Here is a 26,657-nt window from a genome sequence, read left to right on the forward strand (position 1 = left end):
AAGTTACACGTGTTTCTTCCATAATTTGCAAGACTAAAAATCCATCTTAGGTGTTTAATAATAATATCTCATCTCTCTCTCTCTCTCTCTCTCTCTTTCTCTCTCTCTCTCTCTCTCTCTCTCTCTCTCTCTCTCTCTCTCTCTCTCTCTCTCTCTCTCTCTCTCTCTCTCTCTCTCTCTGTGTGTAAAAAGGTTACAGGGTGGCCCAACAAATAATTAAACAACTTTCATTGTTTGGCATTGCCTTCATTACAGAATTCTTTCTTTTAACCGAGTGCAGGTATTACAACTCGGGTTTGGCAAATTCATGGGCTTTGAATATTCTTATCACTTCACCAACACTGAAAATGGTGCGCCAAAGCCGCACCAGTTAGTTGGTCCCCATATAAAACTTTGGGCAAAACTCACCAAAATGATTTATTTTGTTCGGTGTGTTATAGAAATTTCAATTGTTTATAGCATCTTCTATAATTTGAAAACATCAAAGTTTTATTAGAAAAATATTTATTTTGTGAAGTTGTTTACTTTACCAACGTTTTATGTACAGAAAACTATAGGTTTAAACGTTTTCAAATTTGAAATCAAAATCTCAATATTACGAAGAAGCCACACTGAACGTATTTTGGCAGTTTTTAGCTAACGAAATTTGAAAAAAATGGTACTAATCATTTGAAAACTATCCAAGTTGACCCAAGTTTGAGCTTTAATTGCAGGTAAGTCTCGCAGTGTTATTTTGAAGATTTTTGGAAAATTATCTACCGCTATCTTTCATTTCGGCTAGAAGGTTGCTAAAAAAAATTGAAATCCTTAGATGTTTTAAATTATTAAATAGGATTTGATATTAATGAGACAAATTTCGAAAAATACACCAACGAAACTACTATCATTTTTATTTAGCATTAGGTCTGGTATTAAATGCCATCGTCACTACAAAAAGTTTTTATTTGCGAGGACGATTTAAATGATTGAGGCAGTCTCGTTGACGAAAGTACTTAATTAACACCGTGTATAACAATATTGACTATTTTAAAAATATAAGAAAATCGAGACTTGTGATAAAATTAAAATATTAGAATTTAATTTAAAGTTAATAAAGTTGTAGCCGCTCACAGTTCTTATTAGACTACGATAAATTTACTGTTTCACCCTGCTGACATAATGTAAATATGCCTTATGTATGTAAGAAATTTTAATGTTTAGATATCATAAAAATTATTGCAACATACACTTCTTTTTGTCGTCTATAACAAAAATTAATGCCTTTTAAAGAAATAAAACTTTGAGATTTGAACTCTTTTGAGACCATATTGGATTTTACATATCCCAAAAGTAAAACTTTTTGGAAGGCTTTTCTTTTCGACACAACATTTCGGGCCATATAGTCACGGATTGTAAACCCTTTTATATAAGCGGTCACTTAAAAATAAATTACAACGCCCTAGGAGGCGCGTTTCATCGTAATTTATTGCTTCTCCATTATGCCGTTAAATAAATATCGTAAAAGTGTTCTTAAGCGGACGAAATAAATAACGCTCGACAATAGCCTGTTAGTTTCAAATTTTGAAATATTGAATCTAGCGCCGTATCATTGGTTTTAGGAAATTAAATATTTGCGATTTTGTTTTTAAAGAAACTTCCGCATATTTGTGGAACTTTTAGGTATACGATGGCCCGTTTATGACACCTTATTTCCAAACCTATAAAAGCATCAATAGAAACTAGGGGACAAAACTTGTTTTGATTCACCTATACTTTTCAATTATTATATATAGACTAACAACTTTCTTATTTTAAACAACAAGGCATACTACGGTATATTTAAGTTTGACAGAACATTCTACAGACATTCTAAATCATATCTTATAACTAAGTCTTACTATTTCTTACAAATCTTAAATTTAATGACAAAAGAGACAAGTACACTTCTTCATAGAGCTATCGGTTTCTCCAATTGAAAGCTTTTAATGGTCTGTGTTGATTTTTTAAACGTAAATAATTGCAGGGTCATCACAAACTATATTTCTTTTCTTAATTTCTTAATGAGAGGCTCCTTTAACAGGGTGGACAACTTAAATGTTATATCGCATGTAGCATGCAGGGAATACATGTCCCTTCTGGTTCTAGTTCTAGCAATGAACGGAGTCATCAGTTCATCAGGTTGAAAATGTTGCTTAATAAAATAATCATTGATAATTCTAATAATAATTCCATTCAGCAGATTATTAGCCCATACACATATTTCGTGATATGTTTAATTTTTTTAGCAAAAAAAGGATCATTCGGCGAAGCCAGGTCGCTTGAACGCTCTGTCTTAATACCCTCCATGCAGTTGATGCATCAGTATTTAATTCTGTTGCAATTTTCCTAATACTTTTCTCTGGTTGCCCTTCAACAGTATTTGGCACAGAAACTTCTAATCCGGGTTTTCGATGTTACCGCGTACTTAAAATTACACATCAGTGTAATTCACCATTATTGCATTAAAAGTCTTATTGCACAATTAAATAATTAGGCAATAAATTTTAACAATTTTTAAACAATAATAAGAAACGTCTTAAGAAGTGGCAGCAGCACTCTATCTTTTTTAGTATTTATTTTTTTATCTCTAAAATCTAAAACTAAATAGAGCATTAAAATAAAAAATATGTTTTTTATGACATTGCAAATTTTTTTCCCTAAATTTAGTTAAGAAAAAGGATAGGGGAAACCTAATTCAATTCCCCCCAATATTTAAAAAAATATATATGCAGAAAGTGAAAAGACGCTTAAGTAATTGGCATTAATCGCGACACACTCGGTATATATACTTATTCTTAAAAATCGTAGAAATTTCCAAATTCGACTACACGGGAGTGCGAATCAATCGTGCATAAGCTTCGGCCCGTATATCGATTTTCAATTTGGTTGCATTAATATTTCGCCGGGAGAGTTAGGCGAAGTGTGTATTTAAAGGGAACTCTAAGTCATTATTATTGATGGGGTTGGCACCCTTGTAGCGGTGCCGCCGTTGCCGCCGCCCTTTCAAAAGTCATTCCTTATTTATCGGGGAAACGGACGCCCGGAATACGGCAAAATTGCGAAAGAGCCCCAAAAACGGAAACAGAAAATGGTTAATGTGTTGTCGTTGCTATCTCAAACTGGCGTATTTATTTTCCGTCTTCACAGATTCTCATAACGCTATTGGGGGTTAGAGTTGTCGCTTGTATCCCCGTGATATGTCGCCGTACGGAAAATTTGTTTGTTTTTCCGCGAGACGTTTAATTCTTAAATTGAAATATCGGCGTTGACTTTTATTTATTTATTTATACATATTTACAGCACTTACACTCAATTGCAAAGTTGCGTTATAATAAACTAAAATTAATTCTAAACCTAATTTTATTCTATGGGAGTATTCTCTCTTTATTCTGGTCAGTATGCTGCTGGTTATACAGCTTTAACATTTAGCATTCTAACATCCATCTTGGTCCATCATTTGGATTACACATTTATGTTGCTTCCTCAATTTGTTTATTCCAACTTTTTCTTGGTCTAACTCTTTTCCTTTTTTGGTTTGGACTTTCTTCGACGAATCCATTCGGCAATCTTACCTTTTGCGTCGATTTTGTCAAGTGTATTAGTTGTTATACCTATCCATCCGTTCGTTGACTGTTTTATTTCATTCACTCTATCCGTAATTGCCACTACTCAAGCTCGTGAACATAATTAGCTGCATTTTTGTCGGATTTATCGACAAGTCTTTTTGTTCACACCATTCGCTAGTTCGATTAAGAGTCTTCTGCCTGAACTCCGTCACGCGTCCTAGTTACTTGCCGCCAATAACAATACACAGATCATGCGCATAGGCCTATGTGTAGTAGCCCGGATCGTTTGGGTTTAGACCACCAGGAGCGACCAGAGGAGAAGACAAAGAGACCCCCGCCCAAACCGGCAACTCTTCACGGCTGAGCACAGAGCGGATCCATCTAAAGACAGTCCGATCTACGTCCCTTCGAGCCACTCCATCGAAGTAAGTGTTTTATCAAGCTCTCTTTCTACTTCCAAAAAGGCCGCCAGTGCCCATTCTTTGTCGGCCTTCTCAATTCTTCTTTTACCTACAGACTGCCGGAAGATTTTCCATGTTACCACAGAATATTCTCCAGCACGGCTTGTAATTTACGATTCTGCCATGGTGTCTATTTCTCCTTTTTGACAACGTTACACGTACGTTTTTTCTCGAAAGAAGACGTCATGGCCTCTTGCAGTCTACCGACTGTAGGGTCCAGTACTCTAACTGCTCGTGGTTTAGACATAAAATTGATAAAATTGATAGGTCCGCCCCTCCATACAGGCCCCAATCACTCCAGAGAGTGACATCTATAACCTCCCTCCTTACTGGTGATAAACTTAGGCTGGGTACTTTTGTTCAGCACCTCTGGTCTCGAAAAGGCAACATATTCTAAGAGAGATGTCCCTGTAACCAGGTGCGTATTGACAACTAATCTAAGTATGGAAACGTCCCACAATTCCTGCGAAGTCGGTGGTTTTGGTGCGTCGTAGGGTAGATAGAGGAGACCACTGTGTTGTGCGCGCGCTTTCTGACTTTGAACTCTACTCCTGACCCTACTAGATCCTTGGTCAAAGGTCCAGTAGGCTCTCAGTGCGCTATTCTTCGCCACCAGCACGCTGGCCCGAGCTCTCCTGTCATCATCTGAAAAACTAAATAATTTTTACCGTCAAATCTTTCAACCCTTCTCCCTTACCGCGAGATTCTTGAATTAGAGTTGATGCAAGTTAATTTGCAAGAATTGTATGCCCCTCCCTTCCATCGGAAATGTTTTTTTTATTCTGCCTCGTCAGATTCCATCGGAGTCCCTCCTTGTTGGATTCCGGCGCCTCAGCCAGTGTATTGGATGGCTTTGGTTGTGGCGCCATCTCCTAGAAATGGGCCACGGTAACCCAGAATTGGCCACGAGGATCTTGTGTGAATCCTCCTCCATGGCGAGGATCAACCTCACCTTGTTTCCAATACGAGGTTGAGCATGTATTTTCCAGCCCACTTTCTTCCGCTAGAAAGTTCGGTCCTGCTCTAGCCATGCCAGAGCAGTCTCCTCACCCAAGCCGTCAAGGTTGAATTTTATCCAGTCCTTCAACTTCTGGTCGGCGCAGGTTACCACCACCTGATGACACGCATCCACATCGTGGAGTATTAATCAGTAATAATCCACTTCATCTATACTGCTATACTGAAGACGGATCACACTATACAAGGACCGGGACTTCCTCCGAGCGGTTTTTAGGTTTGAAGTTATGCCATTGTAGTCACGTGAAACAAGAGTACACTTTTCGACATAATACAAGAAAATTAATATTCCTTTTGTTTTCGCGCAGAAACGTTCCGGTTGTGTAGATGCAAATTCGCGCTGAATTCATTTCGTCGGTCCGGAAGCTACCGGAGTTTCTTTCGAATTCCCAGCTGCTTATCGCCGTTCGTGCCGCGCAACCGAAACTGCTGGTTTAGAATTGACTGAGAATCAATTTGGTATCTTACCGCATGAATTTATGGCAAAAGAGAGGCCATCACATGCAACTTTGGGGCGGTGTTATTAATGTTTCGCCCGAAGCAGGTTACCAAGTTTGTCGAATACTCCGTTACCGAATATCTGTATGCAGAATGGTCACTGTTAAAATGTTAAGAAAAAAATGTAATCGCACAATAATTGTAAAAAGTTGATTTTACTAAACTATTGACCGCCTTAAGGATATTGTGAGCTATTTAAATTTTTTACTTTAAATATTTGTCGTATTTTTCAGTTAAGTTTCAGCGGAGTCTAATCGCATTTTTGCAAAATCCGTGGAAGCATTTTGATTCACCCTTTATCGTTTAGCAACTCTAGTTAACAGTGTTAAATTAATAACGCACTATCCCTAATTTAATTAAACTTGTTACAGTTGCGACATAATATTTCCTATTATTCTGTAAAATATGTTGATAGTAATGCACGTTCTCGGGACACCCTGTATAATATATCTGCATTAGAGCATGGGAATCTTTGAAATTTTTTTTAAGTATTAGTAAAGTAAATATAAGGGGTAAAACAAGGAAGTTCTCTTAGTTGTAGTATGTCTGTAGCCAGTGTTATTCGAAAATAAAAATAAATATTTCTACTGAATTGGAAAAATCTTTCCAGTTTTTGTCCTGCGAAACTCTAGTTTCAAAAATAAAATGTTTAAAGAGAAAATAAAAATACCCGGAGACTTAAAACTCTTATTACTGAGCAATTCAATGTTTATATGTATAACAATTTTTGAGCAATGTCAAATAAAGCAATATTAAGAAACTTAAGAAAGTGACAACAGTGCACTAGCTTTTTTATCTAGTAAAATTTTATCTCGTTATACATACTTTAGAATTTATTTTCATACTTGGGAAAATTGCCTAATTAGAATATAAAATTTCGAAAAATTTTTAATACATAAGTTTTTCCTAAAATTTATTTAAGAAGAACGATATGAGTGGTCCATATATTGATATTCTCGTAGAGAAGATATGTGAGTATGCCCACTAACCTGTACTTTGCGCAATTGTTTCCACATAAAATTTAATTAGATCTAGGGATATTTTCAGAAAATACTTCCATAAAAATGACGCATCCAAATATATTCGTAATTTATCATTATCAATTTTTTTTCAAAATTTTTTGGGTTCCTGTATTATCGGCATAGGCAGAGCCTCTGTATCTCTATATATAGCCATATGTATAGTTATGTATGTATAACTAGTATGTAGAGCTATATATATATATATATATATATATATATATATATATATATATATATATATATATATATATATATATATATATATATATATATATATATATATATATATATATATATATATATATATATATATATATATATATATATATATATATATATATATATATATATATATATATATATATATATATATATATATATATATATATATATATATATATATATATATATATATATATATATATATATATATATATATATATATATATATATATATATATATATATATATATATATATATATATATATATATATATATATATATATATATATATATATATATATATATATATATATATATAGGGCTTTAATGCAAACACATATATATTTTTTTTTGAAATTAATGCATGTAATAGCATATAGACGTTTCAATTTAAAAAATATAACTTTGATTAGCTCTTTTGGTACGCACTGTATTTAGATTACTAGTTACATGCTTAAAACCGTCTAAATTATATACATAAAAAAATGTTTGTATTGCATATGATAGCAATAATCTCAGCTCTTTAGTCGCAAAGTTTTGTGGTTTAGTTCCTTAGTTTGTTCCTTTGCATCATTTCATTCTGCAAATATAGTAACGTTCACTCATGTTTTAAATCTATTGTGTTTCCCAATCGATTATTTTCAATCGTTTCTCCAAAACATTTTAGGAATTAGAAATGAATTATTGTAATTGTTATCATTGCTAGTTAGATGAAATCCTATTTATACCTAAATGATTTATGGCCTACGAGAAGCTCACGTCAATTTTATATTCAGATTCATATCTTGTGTTGTTTGGATAAATGGATGATATCATTTGCTAGAGCATAAAATAATGATAGTTTCGTATTCCAAACTTTTTAAATGCTTTATGTTACACATCCATCATTTTGATAATTTATTCATATTTTGATAAGTTCAAGTGACAATCGACCGGAGTGACAACTGTGCATTTAGAATATGTGTCAATAAAATAATTTGCACGAACGTCATTGCCAACATCCACAGAAAAAGAATAATTTACCAGTCAAATCAAGACGTAATTTTTAACCTAAAAATTTTAATTGTCTCACATGCCTTTATTTTTTCTTAACTTCTATTTTTGAAGGACTTACCTAGCTGTAGAGTTGAAAATGAAAGACATTTTCTCTAAATTGTTCCATGGTTTGGTAAAGTCAATAACCATTTGTGCACTCTACCTATTAAAACTGAAGGTATGATGATCGTAGCTATTTATTCCACACACTAAACAGGACAAAAGCATTGTTAATAACTAATATATATTTATTATTTCTTATATCGTAAAATTACCAACAGAATATTACCAAATTTGGGGTCCAAATTCGAAATGTCAAAAATTCCAAAGCATCTGACGTTTCCTCCGATAGGTCATACTGGTTGTGTTTACTGTTAGATGGCATTTAGGTTCGATTAAACAAGATTAATCATTTATTAAAATAATTGGTATTATTGTTCGTTTTTAAATAGTCGATTTCTTCCAGGCAATAGATAACGATTAAGATTACGATTACGTTCAGTTTAAATATTACCAAATTTAAACTACATGTCGAAAGTGGTAGACAATCAGGAGACTTTGACACACATCAAACACCGACATGCGTGCGGTGCGTAGTGCTTGGTCCTATAAAAACAAAATTTGTTTTCATGGCAATCTTGATAATTAAAAAATGAATTGTGTCTGTCAAAACATGTATTATGCATTTTTTAAATGGTTTTCTACAATTCACGAATTAAATACGTCAATAGCTCTCCAACAATTGATTGTTGATCGACTAAGTGAACAAACCTTAATTTTAATGAAAAAATTAGTAATAATACCAAATATTTAATAAATAAAGACTCAAGAGGTAGTAATGTCAATTACGGGGTAATTTAGTGCTTATCAAAGGGATTTTAAGAAAAAGTAATAGAGATAAATAATAAAATTTTAAATAAGCGTTATATTCGGTAAATTCGGGATAAATACAAATGTTCCCAAAAATTTCACTATCTTGTTGGTGTTATGTTATTTTATTCATATCTTAGCTTATTTGTCGATCTAATGAGGTAATCAAAGTTTGTATAAATTCTTTTTTGGAGTTGTCGATATTTATTTTCAGTATCGGAAAGGTCTTAAACTGTCAACAAAGGAAAAGGGTAGCATTTGAAACAAAAAACAGAAGCAGCCGATAATTAAAAAAACAAAAACTGATGAATCAGAAAAGGAAGATGATGAAAATCTCTCTTGCTATTATCGATTCAATGCCCGATGTGCAGCATGTGGGCACTTGAGCATTTGACCTGAAAAGGATACATATGTTTGCGATTTTTGTAGTTTTTTTTTTGTGTTTAGCCATATTTTACTGTGCTTGTATTTTGTTTAGAAATATAGTTTTTATTTATAATTTTACCAAAAATTTTCATAATAAATTTTTTTATTATTTGAAACACAAAATACGACATCGACGAGCGTCAACAAACTAAACTAAATAAGCTATACAACAGCTATATTATTTGTATTATTTATATATAAAACCTAACCAGAGTATTGTTATGAGTATTTTTAATGACCTTGGTTACATTTGCAATAAGAGAAATGCGTATGCAGTTGTTTATTGTTTCAGAACAGCAAACATCTTTAGATAAATAGGATTTGAACTTGTATTAGGTTAAAAAAGAGTTTTAAAAATTAAGATCACAGCAATGCCTCCTGGTGGCTGTTTCAGAAACGCGAAATTAATTTGCGGTAATTATTTCTTATGATTTAACACCACCAAAACATAAACAATAAAGCTTTCATATTTAAACTTCTTTTTTATCTCTTATAACAATAAACTCGCCTCTACAGGTGGGCGAAGTATAACGTATGATCTTGTACTTTTAAAAATGGTCCATGATTTTTGCTTACTTGCTTCGAGTAACCACCAATTTATTGAAACGTTTCGAAATGTACCACAACCAACGAAATCAATCGATTTTTGCCGTTAAACCTTTTCTAGTTAAGTAATGTCTTCGATTGATCTTTTATCTATATCCAATTTGGGACCTATCGAACGTAAGGATCCGTCTAGCTAAACTTGGAAAAATTGAGCATAATAAGAACCTTAACAGACGATTTCTCAGAGGTCGAAAGCAGGCATCCGAACGATCGGCGCTCTTTTTCTTTTTCAGGAACCTCTATCGTTAATTTCACGCTCTAATCCTACACTAATGTTTGGATGAAAATAAATCATTGCGGCGCAGATTGTTTATCTCCGCTTGTGAAATCCGGGCGTCTCTTTTTTTTAGAAAATAAAGGTATTGAGTGGCTATCTGCTCGTTTTAAACTTGCTATAGACGCATATAGAGCATTTTTTAAAATTTTTCAACCTAATCTGCTTTCGACTCGATACGTTTGTATAAGCACATCCATTTTTTTAAGTAGTCTGGTGGATTTTGGTAGCTCCTCAAAAGAGGAATTTGTTTTTTGGCGATTACTTTCTAGTTAGGCCTCAGCTTTTGTCGACCACGTTTCTTCAAGTTCTGATACAAGAAATAGTCACTGAGGGCCATATGTGATGAGTACTGTGAATGTTGAATGTTAATTCCAAAATTTTAATCATCCATCGCAATTGCGCAGGTGTGCACCGGCGCGTGGTCTTGATGAAAAAGATCTTTTTCTTTGTAATATTGTAATACTATTTACAAAACTTTTTTTCGGTTGTTATTGAATCGAACTTGATTAACAAATGCAGAAGAAATCCAGAAATTTTGTAAATAGTTAAGAGGTTTTTAATTGGTAAAACAACAACAAATGGAAGTTATTATATCATACACAAATATAATTACTGAGTGTACACAAAATAGGATGAAATTCAATTAAAGCGTTTTCCAGGAACCGCTCATGACACAACAAATTTTACTCCAGAATTGTATGTCTGAGTCTGTCCAAATATTCATTAGTGTTGTAAATGTTCGAAATGTTGGATTCTTGGTTAAATTCTAGAAATTAGATAATACATTAATGTCATTAGTTTGCCAAGACGTATTATTCCATGTGTATGTAGAACAGAGTCTTTAACCCTAATCTATAGGACTATTCCATAACACAGGACGCTGTTGATAACAATTCCCAAAATATTAATGCCATTTCGTGCATTAGGTTTTTAAGTTTTTACTTTGTTAAAGACTAAATTATTTGCAGAAAACCATGGTAGAACATCTGTATAGATATTGGTTAGTAATTGACAAAGCGACGGAATCATCCACCAACAAAGAGACGGCCTCCTGCAGAGCATTTACATAAATTATATTTTTTCTCAACAATTGCATATCCATTTCTGTCATTGTGTTTTTTGAATTCTTACCATTCCATCGTATTCTCTACTTCTGGCTCCTGTTTCCAATCGACTTGTTTTTAAAGAGTGTTTTTAAAAATTGTCTCCTTTCAGTAAAAAAATTAAAGGAATGGATGGTATACGGACAACACGCTTCAGCGTTTATCTGCTAATAAAAATTTTGAACCTGCTTTATTGAAATCAAGTTAGAGCCACTTAAAACTTTCATCAGATTAATGTAATGTTTTGGACGTACTATCTAAAATAGCGAATTTATTATAATACGTAACTTCTTTGACGAAGAAGCAAATACTCATAACATACGCGTTAGTAGGTGCCAATTAATAAAGGTATCTATACAATTTATATCTGCAAATATGGTTTTGGATTTCAAAATATTATAGATTTTCAAGCAAAAATTCGAAATTTTTTAATTTAGAATCAAATGCCATATATTTGCATTATCATCTATTTTTTGTTAATGCAATCAAATCAAATAGGTGATAATGAGAAATGGGAAATAGTTTGGATTTAAATCGAATTTTTAAAATTTAGATTTTTTTCTAAAAAATCTGTAATGAAATTTTAAACAACCTTTGTATTAATATTTTGTATTTAAAGTGAAAAAAAAAACAATATTTAACTCTTGAGCAAATTTTATATGTTTGTATTTTTTTTTGTAGCCTGTATACCACAACGCTGTCTAAAATAAATGAAATAATAACTTTTGGTATTTTGGTAGATTGGATAATTTGAATGAAAGAAAAATATTATAAGTCGAAAACGAAGAACGTCTATCTATTAAAAATTACAGATCAATAACATCACTTCTAACATTTTTTCTGCAGATGAAAATGTTAATCCTTTTCTTACTCATTGAATTGAAAACAAAATGGGAATATCGTCTCCATTCAAAATTTTTCGCTTTTAATTTGCTCTCTCAATATTTATGGTAATAAATTTTATTTTCCATGTAAACCCAAAGGAAAGATAAAATTAAAATATTATGTTATGTGGAAAATGTTGTTTATTAAATTCTCCTTTTAAAGTAATAAAGTTGAGTTATTTCAAAATTGGCCGATCCAAATACCGACAAACTACATATTTTTGAGATCAGATGAAAAAGGACTTTCATTTCAAGTGAAAATAAATTTATTTATTTTTTTAAAAAAACGTTCCCATATCAAATCATCTCCTCATATATGTGTTTATTATCTACGTGAATGTAATACAATTTCAATAAGAAAATTATATTTTATTTTACCCACGCCAATGGACGACTCTTAAATTGGCCATTATTGAATGTAACCACTTTTATTACTTTACAATTGAGGGGAAATTACAGTGTAATTTTCCGTGGGGCATAATATAGAATTGATCTGGTTGTAATAGGCTCAGGAATTTTCCGCCGGTATAAAATTAACTATGCCGCCAATAAGTGATTAATTTATTAGTGGGTTTAATTCTCTTTTCCCACAATTCATCGATTTAAAAAATCAATTTAACAGATTTTATTATAATGGGTTTTTTTTTTCGATGTATAGAACTTTAAGTTGGCATTACTGTTCAAGATGGCGACCTATTTAACAGCTATCAAGTGATTTATTCTCAGTTTGGTTTGGCAATTCATCATGAATAGACTCACGCCTGAACAACTCTTGCAAATAGCGCAATTTTATTTCGAAAATAATTGTTGTGTGCGGAACACGTATCGCGCACTACGTCCATTTTATCGTCGACAAAATCGTCCATCAGAGCAGTTAATTCGATTAACCATGAAACGTTTTCGCACCACGTTTACTCTTATTGATAACTCGCATCTCCAGAGACACCGTACGGTGCGTACAGAAGAAGCTATTGCTGGTGTAGAGCGTACCATTGAGGAAGACTCGAATGAGTCCATCCGCCATCGAGCACAGGAATTGGATCTGTGTCCATCCACTTTATAGAAGATTTTGTGGAAGGATCTTGGTTTACGTGCTTACAAAATCCAACTCGTGCAAGAATTGAAGCCAAACGATCATCAAGTAAGACGTAAATTTGTCGAATGGGCCCAAAACGAGATTGCCGTTGTTCCCGATTTTCATAAGCGAATTTTGTTTAGCGATAAAGCGCACTTCTGGTTGAATGGCTACGTCAACAAAGAAAACTGCGGCATTTGGAGCGAAGCTAATCCTCAAATGTATGTCGAAACACCGTTACATCCAGAAAAACTGACAGTTTGGTGCGCTTTATGGGCTGGTGGGGAATCATTCACCAGTACTTCTTCAAAAACGATAATGGCCAGAACGTTACAGTCAATGGTGATCGGTATAGAGCTATGATTACTAACTCTTTCATTCCTGAATTGAATAACCATGGTGTCCAGGAGACGTGGTTTCAACAAGACGGCGCAACATGTCACACAGCTCGTGCCATAAGACATGTTTGGTAACCGCCTAATTTCACGTTTTGGACCTATGAATTGGCCTCCAAGATCTTGTGATTTAACACTGGTAGACTACTTTCTGTGGGGCTATGTAAAGTCATCGGTCTATGCGGATAAGCCACAAACGCTTGACCATTTGGAAGACAACATTCGCCGTGTTATTGCCGATAGACGGCCACAAATGTTCGAAAAAGTCATCGAAAATTGGACGTCCAGATTGGACTATGTCCGCGCCAGCCGTGGCGGTCATATGCCAGAAATCATATTTAAAATATAATGCCACAAGAATATCTTTCGGATAAATAAAATTCATGTGAATCGAATAATCCGTCGTTGTTTAAAGTTCTATACATCGCAAAAAAAACACCTCTTAGAAGACGTTAATGCTCAAAAGCTTTTTTTAGACAATCCATCGCTTAAATAAAATGTAAAGGTGATATCCCAGGTGTCTCGTTTTAAATTACTAATTAGATATCTTTGATGATATTGATCCCATAATATCATTCAAAATAAAACTATTTGTTAAATTTTGACATGAAACAGCTATTAACTAAAAAACTACCAAATTGCAAACAGAAAAAATATCTTATTTGATCTTATCTGATTTGAAGATAGTCTTTAAATTTATTATTTACATTCTGAAAAGTTTTCATGTCAAAGGGCCTTGAGAAAATGTCCTCAAATATTTTGTTGAAAGTTTTTGCGTTCATATATAGAGACAATTTGTGTTCATACAAAAAAACAATTATCTATTATGAACTCTAGCTCTTAATTAAAATTAAAAACAAAGTTTAAACATAAACTCAATGAGCATCGGCAGTGCATGGAAATGAATATTGTCAATTTTTATTTGGCCTTTCATTGGGAGCTTTTCAAATTTCGCAAAAAACTATGTGCTAAATTTAAAGTTAATCGACAAATTAGAAAAAACTATTAGGGATTTTTTTTCATAATTTGTAATTGGGTTATTTTTGAAAATTTTGAAAGAATGCTACTAATATTTTAGTATTAATTTGTCCAGTAGAATAACCTCTTACAATTTTGTTCTTCATTTCCCGACTGTATCGTTGGGAACATGTTTTACAGATTTGGAAATTAGCGCATTTAAGCAAATGATTCAAGACAATTAAAATGGGTCGTCTTGCAGGGAAGTCAGAATCAATTCCAAATATTATATTAAAAAAAAATCTATATTTTATAATTTTATGTTAAAATACTTTTCTACTCCCTACTCCTAAATAAGGAAGATGGCAGCTAACGGTAGGTATTAACCTTATCTCCCCTAAACACTACCACGAGTCACTTTACTTTATTTTAGCCAAAATATCTTGACCACTGTTAATTCTGACAGTCACGTCATACGTCACTCGGTCGATTGATTCCGGGCTATTTTGCATAAAATGTGACTAAAGTAACGTTTGTGAAACTTGTATAATATACTACTACCATTCTGTCGTTTTCTTTAATGTAATCAAAATCCGCAAACTACTCGCATTGAGATCATGACCTGATTAAGTGATTCTAATTAAGAAAACACTAAGCATACTAACGACTAATTCGTTTTTAAAGAAACTTCCATAGGTAATATTATTTGCAATTCGTCTAGATTCTTCCTGCGTCGGTTGCTGTTGAATCGAACTTGCTGACGTTTCGCCAACCATCTTGTTGCGTTCTTCGTAGCTTAACTGGAACTGGTTTGCATTTTACTCTCTCCCTACTTAGATACTGTTTGAAGGAGGCGGGGCTAAAGGAGCATTGTATCGGATGACTGATTAATTTTTTTGCGAAAATATCGAAATCGAAATCAATCCGCTTAGGGACGAGTCGATGGGTTGACAAGAGTCATTCTCATCCACGCCACTGAGAGAATGTGATTTCGCCCACTAACAGTTGTTCTTAAAATTTAAAAATAGTTATAGAGGTTTTATGTTGCTCTACTTTTCTAAAATAAACTATAAAACTTGTTGCATAATATGCAGTGTATTTTTTAAGATCATGTACCAGCGGATTTGGTATATAATGAATATATAAATATTTAGAGGTTAGAATTAAAGTTGGTGCACAACCGGATTATAGCGGGATATATAAGTTGCAACCAACTCGACCGGCAATTAGCAATAAAAATATTTGGCAGGGCTAAGTATTGCTGATGATTGGTTCCGTGTGAAAGGCGCATTTGTTAGCACGTGGTAATATTTATAAATGACAGCTTTCATTATTAAGACATTTTACGTTGCCACCGAGTACCGCTAATTATAAGGCCAGGTTTTTATCTCGCTAATGGCAATAATTTATTACGACCAAGGTAGTAATTTTCGTACACAAGGAAAAAGTAATTGGAGCGTAAAAAGTATCAACATTCAGCGATACCAACAGTAAAATCTGTCGCCAAATGAGCGGGAGTCGATAAGCCCCTAGTTAATGGTTGTCGAGAACGCGAGCTTTTTCCAACTATATACTCGGACGTAAAACGTCGGTGCAAAGGGCAGCTCGTGTGTGTTGTTTCTCCGTGTAATTATTGTTTCTTATTGTTTCCCTTTTCTTTCGCGCGGAACGAGACGTTTGGAGTAAGCAACTCCTAATTGGGAATAAAAAGGTCTGCTTTTTCTTGTGTATACCGGCTAATTGACAAGTAAGGAAATTAATTAAATCAACTGGAAATAAAAACATGTTTTTGCTCCCTTTCTGGTTCGATTAAATATTTTTTGATCTAGTCATCTCATTTCATGTGTGAATAAAACTATATTCTATACTCACTCTAAGCAAATTAGTTGTAAAAAAGACGAATAGAAAAAAACATTTATAATGCCACTCAAAAGGAAACCAAATACAGATCCAAAGAGTTCAAAAACCACTCCCATGGTTGACCTCGCAGCGTTTTTCAGCGTTTTGCTCGTAATCATGTCAATCAATATATATATATATATATATATATATATATATATATATATATATATATATATATATATATATATATATATATATATATATATATATATTCTCACGTATTGATTCACGGATGGAAAAATGTGATGACACTATATTCCAGGATATCATCCGTTCGCTCGTTGAACTCCGACTGGAATACTGCAAATCCTGCATCCGACTGGAATCCTGCAGACGTTTCGCCTAAATCTCACTTGGCATCTTCAATGCTCGTGCTCCGAAAACACCCAGTGTTCGAAGTGTTTACGTTTTCAAATCAGACCAAATCATGTCAGTCGTGTGAAATATACAATGATATGGGGGTAATCTCAAAATTTCATGTCCGTTTTGTTATACTATCGAACCGCGAATATAATCTATAGTGTTAAAAAAGACCGTTGTTGTTTATAAATCGAAGAACCATATAGAAGACACAAAAATATAAGAAGAAGAATATTGTTAATCGACACACAAGGCAAAAATGATTATTTTCTCTTTGAACTAACTATCCAGTGAAAACAACCTCGCAGGGTCAAAGTTCGAGAATTAGATATATAAATACGTACTTACTGGAAAAATCACATTCAAACACCTCCGTAAAATATACGAAGATATTGCAATTTTGATCGAACTTTTAAGACCAGCATTGGGAATAAAAAAACCTAATATTTACGTTTCAAATAAAAATTTCAATTTCCTACAAATATTTGTTACCGTTCTGTGAAGGTCAGCGGTTAAAATATTGTAAAATACTTAAAATGTCAAAGTAATAGATGCATTCTATTTTTGGTCGTACAATAACAGACTAATAGGACTATACTTTTCAGTAAGGGTCTTATATTCTTTTTTGTAAAGCGGTTTTATCACAGCTAATTTTAATTTATCTTTAATTTGGGTTTGGTCGAATAAGATTTCATATTCGTTTTTATCAATCGACGCAGAAGCAACCCAGAAAAATTTAAATAGTATTACAGAGCCCGTCGAACCATGTTTGAAAAATTATTAATTTTATTATGGTACTAAACCATCCTGTATCATTCCAAGGTAGGTATTTCTAAAAAGCAATTAAATATATATATTTTTATATTAGAAAGAAAAGCCTAATCCTCCGTTGAATCCAAAAATGCAATAAAAATATGGGATGTGCTCCCATTTTTTTGAGTCGTTCAAAAACGGCAAAATTCGTGATTCAGTCATGAGACATAACTAAAAGTTCTTTTTGTTTTTCTCTCAATTAGTTTGTTTAGGACGTGTCTGGTTTTGTAAGAACGCCCCCCAATACCTTTTATTACTTTCTTAAATTCAATATTGTTTATTAATAAATACGTAGGAACAATTTCCTCCATGATATTAAAGGCGTACAATTCCTTTTAGAAGCAAAACGGGGACCACAAAGTCGTCGACGTACAATATAAAATTAAAATATCGATCGAAACCGAAAACAAAGCCTTCGTTAATAAAGAAAGAAAAACCTTTGACCTACAATTTGTTATGTTTCTACAGGATAATAATAAAACTCAAGTCAACCGACAAACTTTAATTTACCAATTATGTGATTAAATTTCACTAATTATCTTTATATAATTATTATAATAATAAAACTATTCTTGGGCAAGAACTACCAAAAGAGAACTTAGAATTAATGAATGCTATTTTTATCTTTTCAAAATTCTACCTATAATATTGAAAAACTGAATTAAAATTAGAGCGAAAACTGTCGCATTCATATTTGCGTAAGGTATGTTTCCACCTTCTTCATATGACAAAATGCACATCAAAAGTGTAGGTAAAAATATCGGGCTTTCGGCTTTCCACGGAACCTCCCCAATAAAATTTTAACGATGCTATTACCTATTCTTATTGGGTAAAGCCATTCACAAAAAAATTATTCTTTCTTGAGTGACAAGGCAGGGGTGCGCCAGGTATATTTCTTTCTTTCTGATATATTTGTTGAGTGTTGACCATCAGTAGACGACTTATTAAAAAGAAGCTTTAAAAGAAACTTATTTATTTACAAAAACGGCAATGCCGTCGATAAGAGATATTATTAATAACGGAGAATTGGAGGAAAGGAATAAACGTAGTGATTTTCAGACTCGCCGCATAGACAATAGTGATCAGGATCTAATAAGAAAGAAAATATATTGTCTTTATCAGGGCGAAGTTGTTCCTACCTTGGATAAACTGAAAAAGAATCCAGAATAGAGTTGTTTGTAAAATGGAATTTAATTACCGCAAATTAGACAAAAGGCAAGTAGTAATGGAATCACAAAGATTACTAAATTGGAGATTTCAAGATTCAAGAAATTAAAAGATATAGATTGAACAACAGATGCATAATTTAACTTGATGAAATGTGGTTTAATGCACACGACGCTGTATCAAAAGAATGGCTTGATTCCACTCAAAACTGTCAGATGAAAGCACCTTCAAATAAAGGAAATCGCATCACCATAATAATAATAGGAAGAATAATAAGGATTCGAGCTTGGATTGTCAATAAGATAAATTCGTTTCAAAACAATATTTTTAAAAATATTCCCAATAACAGTATTATTGTCATGGATGCGCTGAAGCTACCACAGTCGTCTGCTACGCAAAGCACCAGCCTCATCAAGTTCAAAAACTGAAATTCAAGAATGTGTGTTTGAAAATAATATTTACTTTGTTACAAAAAAACGCAAATTTGTAATCCCTAAATTCAAATGCAATTTAAAAATAGGATGTATGCGCTAATTTGGCTGAACAGGCTGGGAATACTGTTTTACGACTTCATCCATGTCATTGCATGTTTAACCCCAGGTATAATCAAAAGTGAGTAAAAATAAAAAATGTAATTAATAACATATAAATTGAGAGCTGCCAAAATTCAGTACAGCACATTATAAAAATTGAGGACTCTTACATTTCTATACAAAACAACATAAATCCTATTATAATTAATCTCAATGAATTAGATTTAGATATTTAGAATAGAAATGTAATTATGTATAGATATTCCTAGCTATGAATTTATTGTATATAATTTCATAAGATTATACCTATCCAAATATACAAAAAAAATTACATTATTACCAAACCCTTTGAGAGTCCGTCCCTTACGTTCTGTCCCTTAATACCTACCGGACGCGAGTTTAATTGTAGTCGGCAGGTAAAAATATCAATATTTACATAAGCGTGGAATAGTGGAGATCGCCAGTCAGAAAATATCCCATTTTGAGAATAAAAATCAACTAATGTTAATAGTATTTTATTAACAAGTCCTGAAGATATCATTACATTGAATCTACGTACGGACATTATTTTTTTTAAACCTGTGTACAAAGTATTAAATTTTTATGAGAAATCTTTATTAGCAACTATTATCATTTTGAAAAATACTGACCAAAACTATTAGTATTATTTATTTATAGCAAGATATTTCAAAATTATTTGCTTGTTTTATATTCTACGCATTTTTTTCATGAACGCTGTTAATTTAGAATACTTATGTCGATATTTTTTGTGGTATGTCTTCAGTAATGAATATGTTCTCCACATCAGTGATGATTTTACTACGGTTTCAAGTAAACTGAAGCCTTTCCAAAAGTAACAAAAAAGGCTTACCGAAAATCATTTTCATGTAAACTACGATTTTCTGTTACAAGTAATTCGGGGAATTTGGAAACAATCCGGTTAATTTCACCCAAAAAGAACATCATCCACCAAATACCACAGAGAATTATTAATTGATTCATTTAGTAATTGAGGGAAATGTAGTGAGCGTTACCTTATTAAAGTCTTGATATTATTATTATGAATCAGTGGAAGAAAATACCAATTTTTTGTAAGGGAACAAAGTAAGACAAGAGGAACATTATCAGCAGAATTGCCCATAAATAACGTCATTATTATCGTAACAGAAAGATTCCAAATTTTATCTCCTAGTAATGATATACTTGAAACTCCGATTCCAGGATTTTTACAGTATCCATTAAATTGCTTTTCCTTACTTTAAGCTCGTAAAGTAGAGCACTAGCTTTTAAATTGTAGATGCATACATTGCCATTCTTATCAACGTCATAGTTATTGCCAATTATTATCGTAATAAGGCACATACAAGCCCGAAAATAGTCTTTTTTTATGTAAAATTTAAAAAATGGAGAATTTATATATTTATTTATTATATTTATAAAATATACAAATTACGACATGCTTAGATATGATCTGAAAAATACAGAAATGGGTAGATGTTTTTGAAGTAAGAGATTTAAATGTAGCTACATCAAAATTTATAGAAAAGTTACAGCTCTTTATAAAAAAAATACACGAACCATTAAATTAAGAAACATTAAAAATGGAACAAAACATTTGTCCAAAAAATAAATTACAAAAAAACTTTATTGCCGGTGGCAAAATTCACTCAACACAACAACTTAAAATTAAAAAAATTACCTGCATTTGACAAACTAAGGGCTGAAACAATCACAGAAATAGCTACTAAAGATGTGAGGTCGTTATGTAAAGCAGATCAAAAAATAGAAATAGGCAACTATAAACCAATTTCACTTATATCGAATGTTGGGAAAATTTTTGAAAAAGCGACCAAAGAGAGAGTAGTGGGATTGGTAGAGAGTACAAAAGTTCGGTTTCCAGAAACACAAACACAAACACTGCCTTAGATTACGCACATTTATAATGCACTAGATATCAAGTGCAAGTGCAAGTGCTTTAAGTATAATAAACTGACTTTAAACAACACTAAGACAAAATTTATTCCTTTTGCATCGTACTCTAATACTCTGTGGCACACTTTGAAACCATCAAACTGGAGCAAAACAATGAAATTCTGAAGACTGATTCTGCACAATATTTGGGCATAATTATTGATAGTCGTCTAAGGTGGGACAAACATATTAAACATTTAGCTAATGGAACAAAATTTCTAATTACTAGATTTTTTCGTCTTAAAAATTAGTTAAATATTCATTTTCTTAAATAAGTTTACTAAGCCCTCTTTAAATCGCAAATAAATTACGGTATTGTGGTTTGGGGAGTAGTAAGAAACTGTTATTTGGAAGAAGTACTCGTTTTTGCAAAAGTGGGTTCTAAAATTAATATTTAATATAAATCGGTTATACTCTACTCACATTTTATATAATGAAACCAAAATTCTAGACACCTATCAACTTCAGTAGTGTGCTGTTATCCATTAAAACAAACAAAAATTAAGCAAAGAGCATTTATGTTTCTAGACCCAAGGTTTTTCAACTACTTACCCAAAAAACTTAAAGACTCTGTATAGGATAAACATTTCAAACTTGAGCTAAAGAAATTTTTGATAATTACAGTCAGATTCATAGTCTATTACTGTAAATTACACCATCAAGTCAAGATGTGTATTTACAATATCTTATGAAGCATTTTGTGGCCTACTAAGAGACACATCTTTTTTGTCAAGTTATATTACAGTACTAATATTTTGCAGAAATGCAATATATATTTTTCAATTATATTATATTTTGTATATATACACCGACTTAGTTTGATAAAATCGATTTTAGTCACGAGTTAAATTTGGCACGAGGGGAGCTAAGCGGAATCAGTGCTTAATAATAACTAAACAAGTTTTTTTTACCACCCACGTTCGATATTGATCGGAAAATACTTGTTTGATCCCTATTTTAGTTATAATAAAAGTGTTTGTAAATCAATTTGAGTTCATTTTGGGATTATGAGCAACACTGTGCTGATAATTTGCTATAAATCTCATACAACAGTTACGGTTCGGTTCAATCTATGATAGAAGTTTTCGTCCTTAATGTGGAGGAAACCACTACCAAAAATTAAACTGGAGAGACTGCAGAATGGCTAATTAAAACTTGTGTTTCATGTACTTTTTTTGTAAATTCTCCACTAGGTTAGTTTTGGTTAGTTATTGAATAATTGATCTCACCTCAGGATATTCGCAAAACATAAATAAAATGAAAACCTAAAATGGTTGCCCGAATAGACAATATCCCCAATTTAAATGTAAAAGTTTTTCTAAGTGCATCTACTAACCCTGACTGTATTACTCAGTATATCTCGGAAGTTTTGGACAAAAACCAATATATCGAGATGTTATATACACAGATATCCACAATGACAAATTACTAGGTAAGTTGCAGAACATTATAATTTCGAATGATTTATTGATTTCAATAATGTCGACTCTACAGTTGAATATATACTTTTAAAATTTTTGTTGCCTCAACAGGAGTATTTTCATGAACGATTTATCCATTTGTTGTTGTTTGCCGATAACCTAAAGATATTTATAAACATCAACAAACAAACTGATTACACATTACAAAACGCTTTGCTCATAGTAAATCAATGGGGCTCTGTGAACTCTCTGAGATTTAACGTTTCTCGTTTTAATGAAATAATGGTCCCATATTCCTTGACTATACACTCAACAGTGTACTCTTGGAGAGTGGTGATACATTCAGAGACGTGGATATTGTGTTGGACACATACCAAGAATAAGGGCTTTTGAACTGTTGTTTACACAACTTTTCTAAGGAGTAAACTGGAATATTTATCGGTAATATGGCATTTACGGAAATCATACTTCTGGTATGGAGAGTGTCCAATGTTGATGCTTCAAGTTGCATGGATGTTATCCTTCAAGGGGATTAGATCAAATTTTGTTATTCCAACTGTTTGACTGTGGCCACGCTGTATAACCTTGTCAACAATGTTTAATAACGGTTAGATCAGCAATTTATCAAATGTGTCTAGAACATTGTACATTGTTGTTTCTAAAAGTCAAGATAATTTAGTTTTCGCTTTTTTTATTATTACTATGAACAGTTTTAGTTTTTGAACATGTATTAGGTGTATTTATAAGTCCGGCGAAACACTTTTCTCATATTTGAGCTTATTAAACGCTGTGTTGTACTTATCGCTGTTATTATTCCGTCCCACCGAAAGATCCTGAGGCACTTTATACGAAATTTCTGGGTCACTTTTTCTAGAATACCAGGTAGAAAGCGTTTTAAGAGAATTTTTTAAATGTACCCTTGGGCCATGAGATTCATTCATTAAATTATATGATGTCATTTCAAAAACACCCTTTATAAGCAAATTCGTCCGCTTCATCCAGCCATTCCGTTATGCTGCGAATATTTGGGTTAAATTCTCCCACAATGTTTTTTATTTTTAATTATAGACATATGAATTAATTTGTCTTAGTAACGAATAAAGTGACTCACTCTGTATATTATCACCCAGAATTTCCATTTCGAGAAAGCCCTACCTCGGGAGTTGTTTTAGTTAACCTCATTGTTTCCTGCGATTTTTCTCTTATAAATATCCAAATCACGACTGCAGCAGTTACATATTTTTGAATAATGAATAATAAAGTACGAAGCTGAAATTTTATCCGCCCGGTTTTATACAAGTTTTGATAAGGTAGGCGTATTGGTCTAATTCATTAAGCGTTTTCATACGGCCGCGGATGGCCGAAACCGCATACTAATCCGGCGATAGAAATTCTACATGTAGACTAAACGTGTTTATTTTATGACGGAGTCGTGCGGTAGGACCGTTCTTCCGCAATTTAAGACGTACAATTTATATATTTCGCAATTACGGCGCGAAATTACAGCGACCCAAAGTATTTTTGGATTTAGATATTCAAATTCGCGAATTGCGTTACACGTCCGCTTTGATAATTCAATTTAACGTAAAACAATTTGGCCTCACTGCGCGCGTGCTTCAAACCAAACGTAAAATTTTTAAGAGGGTGATTCGTTGTTCAAAATAAAGGGTACTTTGTTATATGAGGGTTGGGTCAAAATCGCACAACAAATATGTCTGAAAAATAAGGTTTTTATTTTTTATCTTGAAAAAGAAAATAGAACAATAAAATATTACAGAAGTATTACTATTATAAAAACTCAAGTAATTGAATTAGACTACCCCAATCCCGCAATTTTTTCAACAAACTTACGCCTGAATGTCTAAATTTCTTAAAAAACCGTTATTTACTTAATTCAATAATGACCTCTGATTATTACTATCACTATTATTATATGTTATTCTCATTAATGTTTGCAAGCTAAGTTTATAGCTTTTTTTTCTCCTCTATTACTGTAATACTCTGTAATCAGTTGGTTAATTAATTAATCATAAAGTTTGTTTGCCTTATTTTTCCCTCCATCTACGTATGTCAATTTCCAAATAAAAAAAGACGACAAACTTCCAAGAAATTTCCGTTTGCACGCCAGTGTGCATCAAGCAATGAAATAATTTGAGATATGCCGAAAATACTGTATTATCAGCAAGTACCCTTCAAGATCTACAAGTACTACTAAACAAAATAAATGACAAATGTGGCGAATATTACTTAGCAAAGAAAAAAACAATGTCGAACAAATTTACGTTAGTAGATAGTAGAACGGGTCGAAAAGAACAAATACCTCATCAATATTATTAGTAAAGTCTGTTTCCAAGAAATAAGGATCGGAATAGAGAAAACGAGATCTAAGTTGATGAAAATGAAGAAAATATTTTGCACAAGAGGTATTACTTGAAAATGTTCGTACTGTTCGTATTGCCCTACGAATAGAGGCATGGACCGTGAGAAAAGAAGATAACCTTCGAATGCTGAACATGTCGGATAATTTTGAAAATCAGCTGACTAGAAAGAATAACAAATAATAAATAAAAAGAAAAAAATCTACCAATTAAAAACTATAATTACCATATCTGAAACATTTTTTGAGGGGGTCAAAATACCGTTTACTACAGATAATAATACAAGGAAAGATCCAAGGAAGAAGTGTCGGAAGGAGATGCCATTCGTGGTGGCAGAATCTGCTTAAGTGGTTTGGATCGACAAATAAATTATTTAGATCACCTGTTTGAAAAATACGTATAGCTCTGATGATTGCCAAACTTCGCAACGAAGAGGGCACCTGAAGAAGAACACATAGCCTATTTCAACAACTACTTACTTTTCTTTAATAATTGTTATGTCTTTAATAAAAAAAATGTTTCAATTTATGGCGATTCCTCTCTCGAAATTTGCATAGATTAGCCCAACTAGCGACCATAATATTAACGGATGAGACTTTCATCGCGTCCAAGCAGAATATCTTCGGGTTCTGCGTTTATTTTTTGTATATTTACATCAATTTTAAAATTATATTTTGTGCACTTTGAACATATTTATTGTAAAGTAGTAAGTAACCATACGCGAAGCCCCGCCACTGGTACGCCGCCCATTTTAATTTCGACAGAATTTATTTTCTTCGGGGCACATCATTCGAAAAAGACCCTGTCGCCAGGCATTAACGAGTCCTCCTGTTTTGTTTCAGGAACAAAAGTACGACGGGATGTAACCGGCAGCTATAGCGTTCCACTATGGATGTTCGATGGTCGTCCGACTTCATTTTTCGTGTCGCCTTAATCCTCTTCTCGCTTCACTTGACGTCCACTTTTAAACAGCAAGGTAGGGCAGTTCAGCCGGATTTTTCTTTCGAACGTGTAGAGGATGTTCCAAATTCGAGTATTATTATTGTAACTGTCAGGCCATTAAGGATCACAAAGTGTCATGTTACTTTTGCATAGATGCCACTTATAATAAATATTGCAAGTATGTCACAAAATAAGTTTTTATAATTTGTTTCTTAATACAAATTTCCAATAACAAGGACAACCTTAAAGGTTATATCGTAAAGTAAAAATATAGAAAGACGAGTTTGGTTGATGAAAGTAATGTGACAGCGGCATTACTAAGCTACTTTATTAGAACATTAAATTAAATAATAAATAATAATAAGATCAAATAATTGAAAACTAATAAATATTATTATTTAAAAAGGTCTATAATTTCCAATACAACTTGGTTTGCAAATTGTAGTCGTTATTTTCCGGTTAGTCAGATGAAATATAGTTGTTGGAGTCCATTGAAATAAAAAGTCGTTCCACAACGTTTCCTAACATATTATCAGCTTGTCACAATTCTTTTATCTTTCTTTAGTCCTTCTTGCAAGATTGTTTTAACTAGTTTTTAAAAACACGAGCAATCAAAATCTTCTTGATAGTCTCCAGTCCGTATGGGTTAGTTTTGGTCAGTCATGTTCGAACATATTTACAACAATTACAAGAAAGAACTATAATTCTAGTTTTAAAAACTAAGGCTCAGGGACCTG

At 32.6% G+C, this 26,657-nt stretch overlaps 1 protein-coding gene across 1 annotated transcript in view; it reads left to right on the forward strand.

The window, feature by feature from the left end:
• LOC132703016 (uncharacterized) overlaps positions 1-26,657 on the forward strand; it is a 116,474-nt gene that overhangs the window by 29,282 nt on the left and 60,535 nt on the right. Inside the window, exon 3 of the mRNA XM_060672019.1 lies at positions 25,821-25,954. Coding sequence (XP_060528002.1) covers positions 25,867-25,954 — 88 coding nt within the window. The 5' untranslated portion in view covers positions 25,821-25,866. The remainder of the gene's footprint in view (positions 1-25,820; positions 25,955-26,657) is intronic.

This window comes from Cylas formicarius, unplaced genomic scaffold (genome assembly GCF_029955315.1).
Source record: "Cylas formicarius isolate icCylForm1 unplaced genomic scaffold, icCylForm1.1 PGA_scaffold_6__28_contigs__length_40554024, whole genome shotgun sequence".
Lineage (NCBI taxonomy): Eukaryota > Metazoa > Arthropoda > Insecta > Coleoptera > Brentidae > Cylas > Cylas formicarius.